Source organism: Musa acuminata, chromosome BXJ2-6, assembly GCF_036884655.1.
Source record: "Musa acuminata AAA Group cultivar baxijiao chromosome BXJ2-6, Cavendish_Baxijiao_AAA, whole genome shotgun sequence".
Taxonomy (NCBI): Eukaryota; Viridiplantae; Streptophyta; class Magnoliopsida; order Zingiberales; family Musaceae; genus Musa; species Musa acuminata.
Window position 1 is genome coordinate 35299189 of NC_088343.1, and position 17968 is coordinate 35317156.

Sequence of the window (17968 nt, forward strand, 5' to 3'; positions counted from 1 at the left end):
GACTATTAAGCCTTCGGCCGTCCCTCTACATGCTGTACAAGGCATGAACATACCAAAAGATACGGACATACATAAGCATTACATCAAACATCCTGTTTAGAAGTTTGTCCGTGACATTCTCCCCCACTTATTCCTTCGACGTCCTCGTTGAAGCCTTTGTCGACACTACAACTCCTCGCCTTTGCTGAGTCTTCAATCTTCTACTCCAGCTACAATGCGCCTCTTGGCTCCTAGCTGCTCCTCGCTGCTGTTTTTGAGTAGTCGAACCTTTTGATCCGCCATGCTGCTTCAACTCACCAATGACTCTAACTATGGTGTGGGGTTGGCTGAGTTGTGTTGATCCTTGTTGATTCCTGTGGATCCCCCAGATGAAGGAAAAGACCATCCTTACTGCGCCAGTCTCTCAAATTCCTCATGCTGCTTGAACTGGGTGGATGCTTGTTGGAGCTTTAACGAGCATCGTCTCGCAAACTTCTAAAGTTTTGGATCCTTTCTCCATAAAATTTGCTCATTGACTCTTCTTTCACTTAGTTGTCACATCCAAGTAGGTTCGCATCACTTCCGCTTTCGATTGGCATTTCGTTGGGAAATGAAGCGGACAATCTACTCTCAGTAGCACTGATCACCATTGGTGAGGATTTGACAACTATTGTCTTCCATTATCTTCGAAGGGTCTTTGAACTTGTGCAGAGCTCCTCTGCTGGATAGATAAGAGAATTGGGGTACTCGGTTTCGCCCATTCTCTTAAGGGTTGAGAAGGCAAAGGTTACTTGACTTCGCCCGCCTCCTCGAGGTTGTATTCCATGCATCGAGCTGGTTACTAGCCTTCGCCTGCTCTTTGCTCACACTTCTGAAGCACTTGAAGTGTTTGCACTCTTTGCGTTGAGTTAGTTACTGTGATTCACCTTCTTAATGCCATCGAACTTCTGGAATGCAGGAAGTTTTCACCCTAACTTGGAGTAATTCTCTCATAGGTTTGGTCGCCTCTGGGATTGTACCGTCTTCTCCATCAACCCTGCTGCCTACTCCCCTGAGTAGCGAAGGTACAACACCGTGTACTGCCTGCTTCGTTCCTTGGTTATGCACTCTTGCATGACCCGAAGTCCTTCACTTTCGGCTATCTTGATGAGAAGCTCATTGACACCGGTCTTACGAAGTTCTTCGGCCTCTGCCCTTCAGCCTTGTCTCGGTACTTGGAGATTGCCTCTGCATTCTCCACCTCCTCGGCCCCTTTCACGACCAAGCGCTCTCCCTCCATGAGAGCAAGGGATCAATGACTTTCACGGAAGTCCTGCCTTTGCGGTACCATGGCGCTGCCATGCCCATGGCCCTACTATCCGTCGCCTCGCATCTACATCCCTTTTCTTCACGATTAGTAGATATGTCTCCGTGGCACTCTTCTGAGTCCACTTACATTCTAACTGATGCTTGATTTTGGGTAGCTAAGTCCCTCTGGACTCGTCGTTGCTTCCTCGCCCCTTTCGACCCCCTGCTTCAACACCTCTGTGTTCTCCAAGCAGTTCGTTTGGTCGATGGAAAGACAGACTGCAACTCCCATGCATGGCCTCTACCATCACGTTGTAGGGTTTGCACCGATTCTGTTCTCCTTAGCTTCCTTGGTAGCAACGTTCGCTTACTCGACCTAGTCCTCTTACTTGCCGGGCCCCCTTAAGCGAATATGAGCTCTGGAGCAGTTCAACTCTCCAGCTGCTTCAATCATACCTCTACATGATCAAGTCCCTCCCATGGGACTCACTGGTACTTGCATTCGAACTTTTCCCTTGGTGGAACACTGCCCCTATATGCTGATGACCAAGGTTTTCATCCGATGCAAAATTCAATGCACGCACGAAAGACCTGCCTCTACGGTACCATGGCCTTCACTCCTTGAATCCATAGCCCTTCTTGCCGTCGTGTTGTTCACTGAAGTGGAGCTTCCAGTTGCTCCCGATCATACCTCCATATGATCTAGTCCCTCACGGGACTATGTCGTGTGTATCGCATTGCCACGAACTGTTCCACCACGATCCGCTGCACCATGTCGCCTCCGGGTGACATCTCCATTGCATTCTGATCCTTGTGGAATAAACTCGAATTGTGAACCCTCCTTGTGTGGCCTCTGCCAATACATCGCAGGGTCTCTTCCACCTTCGATTTTGTTCGCTCCTTTGGCAATCGACCTTCATCCACCCACTCTTGGGTCACACCTAGATGAAGCATCGCTCTAGGACAGTCCGTCGCCTAGTAGCTCCCCCACTTGATCTCGCAATGCATCCACCAATGTATTCTCTTGAGCGAGATCATGCAACGACTCCTCGCTGCTTGCTCAGTCCATTGAGCTTCATGGAGTTGTTGTTTGTTGAGGTACTCCTCCTCAACTTGTGAGGTCCGTCCCACATGATTCTCCCACTAGAGAGCCGGGACTTATCCCTCTTGGATAACTGTCCCATTGGAGCAACATCTCTCTTCGTTTCGGAGACCATCATCCCCTTGGACTACTCCGATCTGCTGAACAAACTGTGTATTGTTCTGCCTCCTGCAAACACACTTGCTAGATTGCGACTCCACGTCAATACAACCCCCGCTGCACCACTTAAGGCCTAGCAACATGCTGAACTCGTTGCACACTTCAGCCTCCTACGGATGTATCCTTCACATGCCGAAGAGAAAGTTTCAATGCTCCATGGCGTCGAGTTTCGGTCACCTTGGGATGGCCACGAACATTCCATCGTCCGCATACAAGCCCATGCATTAGTACCAAATTCTTCGAGTTAGCAATTCCCCTCACCTCTGTGAGCTTTGCATAACTCTTTTGGTCGTTGAGCAACTCATTCCACCTTGCATGGTCTCATCCTTTACCAAGCGCCTCGCTTGCCTTGAGCACCATCAAGTATAGTTGTCAACGTTGAGCCGTAGCTCAACCTCAGCCATCCCAACCTTTGTGCGCTCCGCATTCTTCCAAGCTTGCCTGTTCTCGTGGTGCCTCTTGCGCGAAGGGTTGGCCATTCCTTTGAATGCCAATGTCAGATGCCCGCTCCTCCGAGCGACTCCTTTTCCCTACATCTCCATGCCCGTTTTCCCCCAAACGGTCGCGCGTGTGCTGACTGCCCTCAACGCAGCCCCGCTAGGTCTCCCACGTTTGCATGCTAAGTGTTTCTATGAGTGCTTGTCCCGCTCTAATACCATCTGTCACGGACTTAGCTGGTTTTGCCTAAGTCGTGCGGCACCCTTGCGTGTCCGTCCGCAAAGGTCAGCCTCCCCGAAGCCTCCCATTGTCCCTTAGGACCAACAAAAGAGAGAACGGGTTAGAGAGAACGCCTCAATCGGGATCCACAAGCAAACAGCTCCGAAAAACACTTCATAGACAATGCAAATTACAAACAGACTTTACAAGCTCTGAACAGTTGCACAACAAAGGGTAAAATGGTCCATTACAGACCGAAAATCTCTCGTACGTGTCCACATGACACAACCTTTATTTACAAGCCTAAAGAGGCCACCAACCCAACTAAAATGGGACTATTAAGCCTTCGGCCGTCCCTCTACATGTTGTACAAGGCATGAACATACCAAAAGACACGAACATACATAAGCATTACATCAAACATCCTGTTTAGAAGTTTGTCCGTGACAATATGCAGGTTGTTTACAATGGCTGGCTATTGAATCTGTTAATTAATGTTTAAGCAGTGATTTAAAAAGTTGCTCGAGCGCTCGGGCTAGGCAAGGCGAGCCCTTAACGCCTTATATAAGGGCCAGGCAGCGTGCTTCAATAAGGCATCGCGCCTCATATAATGGCCAGGCAGCGCGCTTCAAAGGCGTCGCTTGGGAGCTCACTCTAGCCTGGGCACCGGGCGATTCCTGTAAGGTCCTGGTTGATATAAGGCAACCGAGTTCGGTTAAATGTGCATTTGTTGGTTCGATTGAGCCAACTAACGCACGCAGTTACCTCAAAACCTGTGCGCGACCTTGACTCCCAACCCTAGCGTTCGCTTTCTCCCTCTGCCTCTGCCGTTGACGATTTCTCCCTTTGCCTTTGTTGTCAATGATTTCTCCTGCTACCTTCGAGTCTTCCTTTGTCATCGACCGAGTCTCCTTAGCTTCCGTTGCTGTTCGCTACCGCTGTCGCTGTTGTTGTCCGTGACTCTACTGCTACTGCCGTTGTTTGCTGCCACGGCTGTTATCCGCTGCTTCTCTTCTGAGTTCTGATTTCTTACTATCGATTTAATTGGGTGATATTTTGATCTCTTTTAATAGTTATATTCTTCCCTTCTAACTGCTGTTAACATTAAATAATATATTGCTAATAGTAGATTATTAATTACTGTACAAAATAATCTTTATTTATTAGATTAATAATATTATATGTTTATTATATTTTAATATTTTAGAGCGTCTCGTTTCACTTGGGCAAGCGCCTAACGCCTCGGGCGTTTTGGTACCTAGGCGCCAAAAGCGCTTTTTAAATCACTGTGTTCAAGTTTAGAGAGTGTCCACCTTGGAAGTCATGTTCATGGTTGATGTTAACCTTGAGGAGATTTTACCATACCAAACTTCTTAATTAACAAGTGGCTTGGACACTGCTGGTATCTTAATGATGCTGTCCAGTAAAGGTTTGTGGGCAAAAGAGGGTACTTGGGATACTTTTACATGGTGTAAAACTGATGTACTTAATATTGTAGGAAAACAGGATTAAGTGAACAAACAAATGAGTTCCAAAATATTGGGACTTTTTTTTGGTAATTTTATCAAATTTAAAAGCAGGAAGAAGTCTGTTAAAAGAATGTGGAATAAGGAAATAAGAAAAAGGCATCTGAAAGAGAGGCAATAAGAAAAACAACAAGCTGAATGAAGAGACGCCAGCAATAACTAAAACCATTAACCATCAAAACTCTTTTCATGTTACTTAATCCTCATAAGTTAAATTTGTGGTCAAACAGGATTGAATATATATACCTTTATTGAATATAGACTATTTTAATCCTAAGCCTAAACCAATTACTATTGGACTTCGAGAAGAAAGTGTCTATTTCTTGACTTGGATTAGTTACATACTTGTCCTGGGAAGTATCAAGCAGGATATCTATACTGACTTTACCAAGGCATGTTATTTAATGTGTACAATACAAGTAAGGTATTGTGTCCTGCTCTATTGTGGGTGTGGAGACACACCCTTGGCAATTTGGGCTTGTACAATGTTGATTGGTACATACTAGTTCATTCATGTATTTGTATCTTGCCTTATTGGTCCGAGTTGACATACCGACCATTGGCCGGCATTGCATGTGCCACCTCGTATCGATGTGTTGAGTGTCGGCACGGCTGGGCATGTCGACGACATAGAAAAAGCCAAAAATGATTTGAAATTATCTGAAAAATAGAAAAAAAATTAGAATAGGGTTTTTAAGTTGGAAATAAATGTAAATTTAGTATAATTTCATCAATAATATTCTAAATTAGGGTTTGCAAAATCGTATTGCACCACCCGATATGGGTGGTACGTATCGGTTTGCCAGCACACCGGCATGCAAACCGCTTGTATCGGGCGGTATCAGGCTTGTGGCCCCGTATTGGGCGATACAGGGCTGTATCAAGCGATAATGATCAAAATTTTGATCGTTACCGACCTGTATCAGTTGATACTAGTCGATTTCAAGGGTAAAGCTCTATCTCATTATATCGTCAAATCCCAATCGAAGCCTCTTTCACAAACAAGCTCTCGCTCCAAAGAAAAAGGGATTGTTCGGGAGAACCACACACTGGTAGTCTATGGAAGCCGGGTTCTGCCTTTCGTCAAGACTTGATGGCCGGGTGGAGAAGAAAACCCTGGAAACACATCATGGATCTAGAGCTGACCATGGCCCATGTGGAGAGAAGAGACCGTCACCGCTGACGTTAGCGGGAGCTTTGGAGGCTACCATAATCGATGAGGTTGGCTGAACTCTTCTCAGCGTTGATAAGCATTGGAGAAGAAGCCTAGGATTGAAGTGCGACTCCATGGTTGCTCAGGGATACCAAACGGGGCACATGGTGGAATTTAGTGGAGGGCTAGCATGTGGCCCTCGACGAATATGACCCTGTAAAGTAAAGTAAAGTAAGAGAAGCGTTGGGGGGATCAAATTAGGGAAATCTTGGTTCACGTCGCATTTGGATTAGGCCATGTCATGCTCGAGTCGAACCAAATTGTAGGTGGAACGAGCTTCAATCTTGAACCAATCTTGGATTAGGCCATGTTATGCCTTTTTTAGGTGTACCGCTCGGTACGTTGTACCGTACCGAGCAAAGCTTAGTACATCGATATGGTACGAGATTAAAAATCTTATTCTAAATTATGAAAGAATAGCGACACATATCTTTATTGGGCTTGGAGGAGTAGCTTTGTGGCACGTTCCTGATTGTCCTTCCGTTAATATTGAATTATCTAGAAAGAAATAATTTGAATTATTAAATTATGAGTTAAACTCTAAGATTGAAATGAATCAAATATTAAATGGATCGATTGATGGATATACTTGAATTTACCACCAAAAGAACGATGGGACTTCGCGGGTGGTGGATAGGGGTCTTCGATCCTATGTATTTGTATATCAATATATGTTTGATGGACCGAATTTTGAAATTGATCCCATGACATAGTATACTGATACACCGTATGCCATGGGTGCATCAATGTGGTGATGGTTGTAATCTGATCATCGTGAACCATACGTGTCTGAGGTGGCTCCTAATGTAAGTACGATTGTGGCATGTATTAGTGCAGAGGTTAGAGAATGTCAGAACTTCTATTTCTACCACTAATCTGTTGCTTTGTATCATAAGATTGCTTACTGTACTATTGCTCGAAGAAGAATTACTAACTATCACTATACTACTGTTGGTCATAAGATCCTCCGTCATATGATGGTTGGGAATACGATGTGCTCTGCTCTATGTCTATATCGTATAAGCTTTGTCGCATCTGCTCAAAATCATCCATTACCTTCCCCTTCCCCTTTCGTGTATAAACCTGACCAGTGCACGTCGAGCTCCATGATTTAAATCTTGGGCGGTATGCATAAAATATTGCTTCTCGATCCATGCACCACCCTTAAACTATGTGTGCACTTATGCAGGACCATCAACTCCCCGATGTCGTCGCCATCGTCGGTCGAGGCATTGTTGTCCCTGTCGCTGCCACGTCTACAGACCGAGCAGGTTGTTGAATGCGATTGAGAAGTTGTCTTATCGCACGACTTGATTCTTTCCAACGGTGTAGCTGATGCTATTGCCTTTTCTTTTGCCTTTGCACGTTAGGTGGACACTTGTGACGGTTGGGTGCCTCTGGTTTCTTGAGTAGTCTGACTCGATGTTGTTCGACTTCTTCTACCATGTTCTGACCAAGGGGGATCTTCCTCCTATTGGGAATATGTTTCTTCTTCTTCTATCTCCTCAATGGTAAAACGCTAAGGAAATGGAGGATCTCCCGCCTGATCAAGTAAAGGACCCTTTTGGTTCTCTACTGCTTCGATCCATTGTAACATCGACTGCAAATCTTCATTGTAATATTCAAGGTCGATGGGATCAATCTTTGGTTCCTTTGGCTCCTTGTCCAGCTCGGCATACTGCAACCTTAGTCGCATGTTGTATTGGACATATATCAGTTTCTCTAACCGTTTATACAATAGTCTGTTGCAGACCTTTGTGTGAATCAATACGAACGTTGATCAATTACGTTTGTAACTACTCGATGTCGTTATCTACGTAAATATGCGGACAGGGCAACTTTTGCATCGAAGAGTGGACTTAATGATGGTTATATATAAATTTTATGATCAATTGGGCTCGAACTATACACTTGCTTACTGATGGTAACTCACCAATATCCTTCGGCATTAGGTCTATGCAAATGAGTTGCACATGGAGTCCAAAATAATGTTTTTCTTCTTTCCATTAATTGTAAACCGACATATATTGAAATTAGCTTCATTGTCGGTGATTATATGGATAATGCATTGTGGTTCAATTTTCTCTACCATGGTGTCCATTAAGTTTTTAGTGTAGTTTGCATTTTGAATCTTATTAGAATTATTAACCGACTTATGAAAAAAAACCCATATATTGTAATACACAAGAAAATTGATTATACTTATTCTTGTTGGCTCTGTCCAACTATCACACATCAGTGTCACCCTATACTTGTCCCATTGCCTCTTGAAGTATTTGATCCAATCCTTCGGTTCTGTCATCCCATCTAAATAAATGCCATGGATCTCTTTCAATGTTGGAGGTTGGATCCTTGTGCCAGCCTTTTGGATCAAAGGCACCATGCTTTGATAATATGGACATTGGATTGTGTTTGTTGGAATCCTATAGAAGTTAAACAACTTAGCTGTTGCCTTCCTAATATCCTGCTTATTTTCTTTTGTATATGCATCGTCAATTCATATTTGTTATGCTGTTTATGGAGGATAGACTTACGAATCAATATCAACAATATCTGATGTTAACCTCTTGTTAAGTCCTTTGATAAAACCATAGATTTCACCCTGTCTCATACTACCAATTTTGCTTAATTAAGGAGAAGGGGCAGTTGGTTGCCTCATGTTGGTCGACCTTTGGAGTCCCTATGGCATCGACCCACTGTCGTCGCTATGCTCCCACTATGAGTGAGGCCGCCGATGCCTCATTGCATCCTCATACATGACTTTTATATTCATAAAAAATCGGTTCCTGCTTAGCCTTGTAGTGTTTTTCTTTTTTACTTGACCTTCTTTTTAATTACATCATCCCTTGCCTATTATAACTTGACTTCAAATAATTTACGGATCTCTGTCGGAACCTTTTTGCATTTTGTAACATTGGGATAGCCACCAGCCAAATGCATCTTCAACCAGGTGATTCCTTCACTCCGACTGATGTAGTCACAATGATGTACTGCTAATGATGATGGTACCTATCCAACTTTCGGGCATGATCTTTAGCGTCATAATGTCCTTGTTTCTTTGTATGTTCATACCAAAATTTATCAAATAAACCAATGTTTGTTGTGCCGCCCAAGTCGGTACGATATGGGCGGTATGTATCGGTCCAGCACACCAATAAGACACGGGTCGCCCGAGTCCTTGTCGGCATGCCCCGGCCAGTGATTTAAATAGGTGCTCGAGCGTTCGCTTAGGCGCTCGGGCGAGGCGAGGCGAGGCCTGAGCACCTCGTGTGGGGGCTAGGTGGTGCGTTTCAATGAGGCATTGCTTGGGCACTCGCTCGAACCCAGGTGCCGGGCGCTTTGGGCGAGCGCCCGGTTCAAATAAGCAAACTGAACTAGACTTTTAAGTCTGGTTCGGTTCAATAATGTAGTTTCTTACCCCACCCTTCACGCTTGTGTGACCTCGAGCCAACTGTAGCGCTACTTTTGCCTCCGCCATCGACGCTTTCTGTCGAGCCAACTGTAGCGCTACTATCATGTGTTGGTACATTGGTATGGATCGGTACATATTGTATTGACAAATCTTGGAGACGAGTATGATACACGAAATGTTGAACCTTGAAATAAACAAGCTACGATTAGCCCTGTTTTGAAATAATAAGTTGCAATTATATGTAATGAATTCTACTTTGCCACTATAAACATGTCAATCAACCTAATAGGCATTAAATACAAGAATTGACCTAATATAGGTAAAATTATGATGAATTCATCATTAAATATGCTAATCACGACATTAAAAAACTTAATTACTTCCTAGTTAGTCCTTTTTTACCTCTATAAACATGTCAAATACCCTATTAGGCATTTAAATACACTAATCACACCATTAAAAACACTAGGTACTCCGTAATTCACCATCTTTTACCAATATTAACATTAAATACATAGAATTGACCCAATATAAGGTCAAATTACGATGCATTCATCATTAAATACACTAATTACAGCGTAAAAAAATTTAATTAATCCCTAATTAGCCCTATTTTATAACAATAAATATGTTAAACACTAGGAGAGACATTATACACGTAAATTTGATCCAGTATAGGTCAAATTATGATAAAATCATCATTATACACTAATCACAGTATTAACATAGTTAATTACTCCCTGATTAAACCTCTTTCACCACTATAAACTTGTCGAAGATCCTAATAGGTATTAAATACATTGAATTGATCCAATATAGGTCAAATTTTGATTAAGTTATCATTAAAACCATTAATCACAGTATTGAAAAACTTAATTAAAACCTAATTAAACCTCTTCTACCATCACAAACCTGTAAAACACCCTAATATGCATGAAATACAAAGATTTCACCCAATACATGTTTAATTTCATTTAAATCAGCATTAAACACACTAATTACAGTATTAAAGGCCTTAATTACTCCCTAATTAATCCTATTTTACCATTATAAACATGTCAAACAATGTATTAGACATTGAGAACATAGAATAGGCTTAATCATCTCATAAATCAATAAAAATCTTGAAAAATAATATACCTTTGATTAGAGTGCCTTTCTCTAACTTAGTTGTTAATTCTCTCAAACTTGATCCAATCTACAAATTGTAGTTTTGTTGTGTTTAAGAGGGTGCAAGTGTGAGAATGAGAGAAAGATGTGAGTGGGAAAGAGATTGAGAGAGTAGAAGAGTTTGAGAAAGTGAAAGGAGAGTGAATGAGGGGATAGAAAGGGCTTAAATACCCTTAGATCTTGGTTCAAACGAGCAAAAGGACCATTTGAAATAGAGCTATCTCAACCCTTCATCGGTAACGGTCAAAATCTGATCGTTTTGCCCGATACAGACCCTGTCGGGCGATACGGGGTCATATGTCATGGACCGCTTGGTGCAGGGCGGTCCGTGTGCCGGTCCCCTGTTGGACCGGTACATGCCGCTGCTCGTACTGATGTGTTTCGGGTGGCACAGCGAACCTTGCTTGTATGTTACCTTTACAAGGATGGGTGGTCATGGATGTCTTCTCAAATTTAAAAAAGGTACAAATGCCCAAGCAGCTATTTTATGATAGTGGTAGATGTATGCTAAGCTATCAATAACACTAGACCTGTATGATGACAAATCTTAATTTTGGTCTCCTCTATGCATATGAAGTCTGATATTTCTAGCTTGAACAAGCAGTCACTTTTTAAAGCAATGTGAGCATTATGCGTCCTGCGAGACAGGTTGTGCAACAGATATTCACATGTTTTCTTTTAGTATTGATTTTCCTTAGATTTTTGTCCATGAATATGGTGGCCAAATGAGCTTTAAAAGCCCCAGCAGTCAATTGTCCACATAAAAGCTTTGATTAGATATAGACAATTAGTCATTCTCATCTTCCACATCCGAGGTTTTCCCTTTTTGGTCATTCTCATCCTCAAGTTTCCCTTGGTCTTGTTTGACATTTGTGATTATCTGTATTTTTGGGTACATTACTGTTGGTAGCACTATTGGACCATGCATGATTTTGATAACTGCGATAATGTAATAGTCAAGATTCTCTCTGTTCTAATTCTCTTTATTCGCTCTCTTCCAATTTCCAACCTAAGGTTATTCTAATCTCTTATTATTCCTTAATAACCTCCTCCCCCTCTAAATCCCTCCTACACTTTTACAGACTGTACAAGGACATTTTTGAAAATGGATACACCCAAAGACTGTTGAAATGAGAAGACCCAACCTAATCAAATACATCTAAACCCTAATATTACTCCCCGAGTCAGCCTAATTCTTGGATTTGTCCTTAGGTTGATTTTGTCCTAATTCATATCAAGGTTCGCAATACCGTACCGTACCGAAGTTTCGACCTGGGCTCGGTACCGGTACGGTATGGTATACCGCTCGGTACACCCAGGTGTACCGAGCGGTATATTCTACAGTGCTACAGTACTGTTACAGTGTCGGAACGGTAACCTATGGTCCGTGTACCGAAAGTCTGTCGGACCGGTACGTACCGCCCGTACCAGGCGGTACGGACCGGTACTGCAAACCATGATTCATATAGAGGCATATTTGAAAAGGGTAGTCTTGTGATTTGGCCACTAATAACAGATTTATAACAGTCAAGACTCAAGAGATGTTAGCTAACTTGGGCATTTGTTTGATTTGAGATATTGCAGGAATATACATGCAACAAAATTTTGTGACATCCATCATTTCCTACTTTTGGAGCTTTATACATGAAAAAAAAATCCTTTTGTGTAAATGTGAAAGTTCTTTTTTGACGTTTAGTCTTGCTTGACCTGTAAGGATTAATACTGACGATGACTTGTCTTATTGTACCAATTCTTTCTTCTTAAGTGCAACAACTAAGTATATTAATTGCTGATATTGCAGTTATCAATGTTTAGCATCTTGTGCTTGCAATGGCAAGAAGAATTTTATGTTCAGCATACTCTGAATTGTTGTCATTTTTCTCTCCTGTAATATTATTGGTTCCCCTTCAGCATATGGGGAAAGCTAAATAAATTTATGATATTTGCAGCCTTGGAATTATGCAATCCAACCTAAAGGCTAAATGTCTTGATGTAATTGCTTCGTGCAGGCACTCCTTTCTGGAAACGAGTTTTGAATCAGTTTGATGATTTACTTGTTAAGATATTGATTGCAGCTGCCATTGTTTCGTTCCTTTTGGCTTTGATCAATGGCGAGACAGGCTTAACGGCTTTTCTAGAACCTTCTGTGAGAACTCCTTTATATTATTTATTTAATGCTCGAGTTGCATGCCAATCAAATGTGTTTTGGTTTCATTGATGAAACACTGATCCTTGATTATATAATATGTAAGAGTCAATATGTGAAATTGTGAACCACACATGCCAATCAAATGTGTTTTGGTTTCATAGATGAAACACCGATCCTTGATTATATAATATGTAAGAGTCAATATGTGAAATTGTGAACCACACTCAATTTTACTCGCAACTCAGTTTTCAGAGTGAAATAATGATGTCCAGTACTAGGATTTGATTGTACATGTTTACTTGAATGTAAGTGCATGTTTTCCTCACAGAAGGAGCAAGGTGCTCGATGGATGATTTGTGCATGGCTACCTCTCGGTCTGGGCAAAATTTGGAACATGAATATGAGAATATCAATACTTAAGAATCTAGATACTGATGACAACTCTGTTACGTGTTGACATTTTCGTAATGTTTTGCAACTCTGCAACATCGAAGTTCTTTTTTTATGATGATCACGCTTATGAACTCTTTTTGTGGTTTTCTAATGTTTGAATCTTTTGGAATTTGGAGTTTCTTTTAAACCATTTTCGAGGACCTGAAATACTTGAAACTCCAAAGTAGAAAAAAGAAGCTTCGGAAAGGTCACTCTAGATGAAAATGGAGCCAATTGAGATGATCACTTCTTGTGATATGCATTTCTAGCAATTGGGTTGTCTTTGTTGGTGTGCATTTTTTTATTCTCTTTTGAAACAACTGCATTCAAGTAGAAAAATAAAAGATCAATCATTAACTGTTACCCTTCTATCTTTTACTGATTCTTCGAATAATTACAGGTCATATTTATGATATTGGCAGCAAATGCAGCTGTAGGTGTGATAACTGAAACAAATGCTGAAAAGGCACTTGTGGTAGTTCTATAATTCTTTTTTTTATACTATACTTTCTATGTTGCAATTTGAATATTTTTTGCTTCTATCTTATTATGATCGTATCAGAAATTTATTGTGCATGACATGTCATTTGCAAAGTTCTATATTTAGTTTGTCTTATGGTTCAACAGTTTAGCATGCACATGTTATGTCTGTGATTCAGTTTCTTTGCATAATAACACTTTTATCATGTATGTCAAATCAGTTGCTTAATCTTGAAAACAGGGTTAGAAATGCTCTATATAGTAAACAGAAATATCTAAAATATATAAATGTGTTTGTTTTACCAGCATGCTAGTCGAGTTTCTAGTTGTTGCAACTTGTACATGGCAGCAAGGTTGACTCTTCTTTATTTTACCTAACCTTTACATTTTTTGTTATCATCTTTGTGTATCCAACTGCTGGGCTGTTATTACCATTATTTTAATACAATAAAGATAAAATGTTGGTTTGACATCATTAATAGCAATTTTTTATTGACACCATTATGAAACCCTAACATACATTTAAAAATCATGTTTGCATATATGGCACTTTAAATCAAGTAGCACATTCTCGGTTAGTGGATTGGACTGTATCAACCTTGAAGTAACCAAGGTGCCAAGTGTTTGAAGATTTGATGGAGGAATGAGAGAAAAAATGTCACATATTTTGACTTTGATGGGTCCATAGAGTGATACAACACTTATATCTTGTTTTTCTAAATTCTGCTTTTGGTCCTTATTCAATATATATTTTGATTTTGTATTCTATTTTTTTATAGATCAGATTTACTTTATTTTTATCTAATATGATTTATATGTGTCAAGAAAAAGGGTGGAAGAACACTGAATTAGGGGTTTCCCCCTTTCTTTTGGCTTATTTTTCAGCATTTTATCTGATATTTGGTATATACCGGTGTACCTGTTATGGGTCCGATACCTGAGATTGTGTTCCTTGTATAAAAATAGTATTACTGCCAAAAATATAGTTGTATTACATTTTTTATTGGCATGGTTTTTTCTTGGCGTTGTAAGTTCCTTTAATTTAACAATGTGGTTCCGAGTTTCTCTATGATGACTCATTTAAGATATATGTTGGCAATGTGAACTTGGGGTCTTTTCCTTATCCAAAACTTGACATTGCTAAACAACACCTTTTAGTTATTGTTTGGCAGAACAGAATATAATATATGCATGAAACATGCAAAACTAGGAGTTGAAATTTTGACTTTTAAAAATTAAAACCAAAATGCCTCGAAGATTGGCTCTACACTCTGGAGGCTAACATAATGGAAGACTCATTCAAAAGCCAACTTTGTTTGTGTGTGCGTATAACAATTGTGATGCTTTCTAGCTTTTATGTGAAATTTAAACTGCTGTTGAAATTTGCTATATCACATGGTAATCACTGCTATTCATTATTAGTTTGCTAGCTTGCATTTAGTGTTTCTTAAGTTTTGACACCTTCTGAACTCTGTTTTGTACCTTAAACTGTACATTTTTCTCTACAGTATGATACAACTTATTTAACTTGTATTTATCAGCTTTTTCCCCTTCTATCGTGGTATCTTGTAGGAGTTGCGAGCATATCAGGCTGATGTTGCAACTGTCTTACGAAATGGTAAGAGTAGCTCCAAAGATTAGGCCTCTTGACACATTACAGCTTTGTTAAACACCTATTTAATGAGATTTTTTGTACACACTCTTCGAAATCATTGTTGTTTTGTCTAAATTGTTTTGTGTGGTAGTCTTAAAAGGTGCACCAGAAAGAATCACAAGTCAAACCATTTTTCAAGATAATTCTTGTGAGACTTAGTTGTTGTATGTGTTTTTCGTTGTTTCTTTTCAACTATTTCACATTCTTATCATGCATTAGTTTCTGTTTGACTAGTTATCGAAAGATAATGAAACAAGGTTGTCATTGAGAAAGAAAAATGATATGTATGTTTTTCAACAGATACACAGTGGAACTCTTTCTGTTTTGTATACATATATCTGAGATGCAAACCACCAATCCTGAGGTTGTGGGCCATGGACTAATTGGTGGTCTGAACTTGGTAGTATTACTATGTATCTGGACGAAAATTTTAATCTATGTCAAGATGGTTAGTAGCATGATTTTGCTGTATGATGCGAAACGCACTACTTTGCATGCAAATTTAGAAGACAGAGCCTGTGAAGTAGAGTTAAATGTTGCTTTAGCCATGCTTGATGCAATTCTCAGATAAAATATCAAACTCTTTGGGCAGGAAGCTACATGTGAAGACTTCTGCATGGAACTTTTAGGTTATGAATGGATATGATGATAGGAAAAGGCTAGAGAACTGGTACATTTTAGTGGAAGTTTAATGGGAGTTCATGTTCTTATTCGTGCACAGTTTTGTGATTTCAGAACCAATACATATTACAGATACAGGCATTTTAATCAACCTATGGCAAAACCTTACAGAACAGTCATACTCGACTAGTCAATTTTGGGAGTCTTGATTCTTATAGAGTTATTGTTACAATCAAAGTTATTGTATTTTTATGGTAAGCCTTGGAGGCATTTAGTGATTTGAATATAACTTTAGTTCCTTCTGCTAGTCTTTTCCTTCTCATATGCTATATTTCTCTTTGATAAATTCCTAGCAGTGAGTTCCTAAGCTTTGTATCCGTTGTTAGGCTCATTTAGATGGTGACATCTGCATCCCTTGATGTTTCTACTTGGGTTGTGGCATGGTTGTAGTACCGGTCCGTACCGGTATATCGATCAGTTATTGGTGTGGTACGTACCGAGTTGTACCAAGCATATTGACACATGATACACTAGCGTGTACCAATGTACTGTCCATACCGATCCTTTGTCATACCAGTACGTACTGCCCGTACCGAGTGGTACGCTTCGGTACATTAAACCTTGGGTGGTGGCTTTAGTTTTTTTTCCTTTATCTCACTTTATTTTTTTCCAACTCATCTTTAATATCATATCATACTATCTTGTATCGTTAAAGTCCGGGATTGACATGTTTTAGCCCTTGCTTGAAATTGTACTGTTGTTTCTTGAATTCTTTCAGTTTTAAAAAATGGCTCTTATCATGATATGTCCTTAAAATAGCACAACTCATATGAACTAATGCCAAAACAAGTATAGTCTCCATTTCCTCCATTAGTATAATTGATATACTATATCTAAAATAATATCTTTCTTGTTTACCAGAGTGCAATAGAGGTTGCATATGATTTGAATATGGTGTTCTCTGCAGGTTGCTTCTCAATACTGCCTGCCACAGAACTTGTTCCTGGAGATATTGTTGAAGTTGGAGGTATGTTTGCCCCATTTATTTAAATGCGTGGCTTGTCAAATTACTTATATTATCTGGAACGGAATTTCCTTTTTGTCAATTAGTGGGATGCAAGGTCCCTGCTGACATGAGAATGGTAGAGATGTTGAGCAGCCAATTACGTGTTGACCAGGCAATTCTCACTGGTATGCAGTTTCTTGTTCTTGACTGCTTTAATTTATAGTAGCAACATGGATGCTATGTCATTGGTAAATGTGGGCAAACAATTTTAAGGTTTTTGGTAGCATTGTAAAGTAATAAGGAAACTGGTTATTGTTAGTAGTCTTACTCTTTACAGCTTTGTGCTAATGAATTCTTCATTTTGCATAATGGTAGATTTCTTGGTTGTTACACCCAAGGTTTTTAATTACATATATTTATGAGTAATAATTACTATAAAAATTATTTATAAAAATATCCCCTTTCCATCTCGAGAGACGTAAAGGGGGTGATGGCGGAGCGGGCGAGGATGCGACGCGTTGCCTCCATCCCCAGCTCGAACTCATCCCCCGCAAGGCACTCCACAATGCTCTCGCAGTAGTCGGATCCGGCGGGGATCCAGCCCAGGGTGAGCTCATCTCCCGCTCCCCCGTCGTTGTTGCCCTTAGCGACTATGAGGAAGAAGACCAAGATGATGGTGAGAGCGAGAAGAGGAAGCAATAGTCCTACCTAGGCCAGGATCCCTTCCTTTGCCATCGATCGCGACCTCCCTGACCACAGCGGCCACGATCCCTTCGCCCCCTATTGTGTTTCGCCCAATGGATCAAGGACCCACCCCCTATAGTGTTTCGCTCGACGAAGCGAGGACCCACCCCTTATCGCGTTTCTCCCGACGGAGCGCTTCTTCGTGTCCTGCCATGTCCAACTCTCTTCTCTGTCATGCCTTCTTCGTTCAACGAGTGCCGCAGCCTTGTCTTCCTCGTTGTCGTGCTCCTCGTTCTGTCCGCCAGCTGATACTGCCCGGTAGCGAGCGGTCCATGTGCTGGTCAGCTAGCGGACCAGTACATACCGCCCAGTACGGGTGGTACAATTCGAAATTTAAAACCTTGGTTACACCACATGTAGACAACACCTGGTATATG

The 17968-nt window shown here is 40.8% G+C and overlaps 1 protein-coding gene across 2 annotated transcripts in view; it reads left to right on the forward strand.

Annotated features, from left to right (window-relative positions):
• The window catches only part of LOC135615362 (calcium-transporting ATPase 3, endoplasmic reticulum-type-like), a 67758-nt gene that overhangs the window by 3905 nt on the left and 45885 nt on the right, over nt 1-17968 (forward strand). For both annotated transcript variants that reach the window (XM_065113720.1, XM_065113719.1), the window contains exons 5-9: nt 12515-12651; nt 13487-13561; nt 15139-15184; nt 16809-16868; nt 16952-17032. In XM_065113720.1, coding sequence (XP_064969792.1) covers nt 12515-12651; nt 13487-13561; nt 15139-15184; nt 16809-16868; nt 16952-17032 — 399 coding nt within the window. The remainder of the gene's footprint in view (nt 1-12514; nt 12652-13486; nt 13562-15138; nt 15185-16808; nt 16869-16951; nt 17033-17968) is intronic.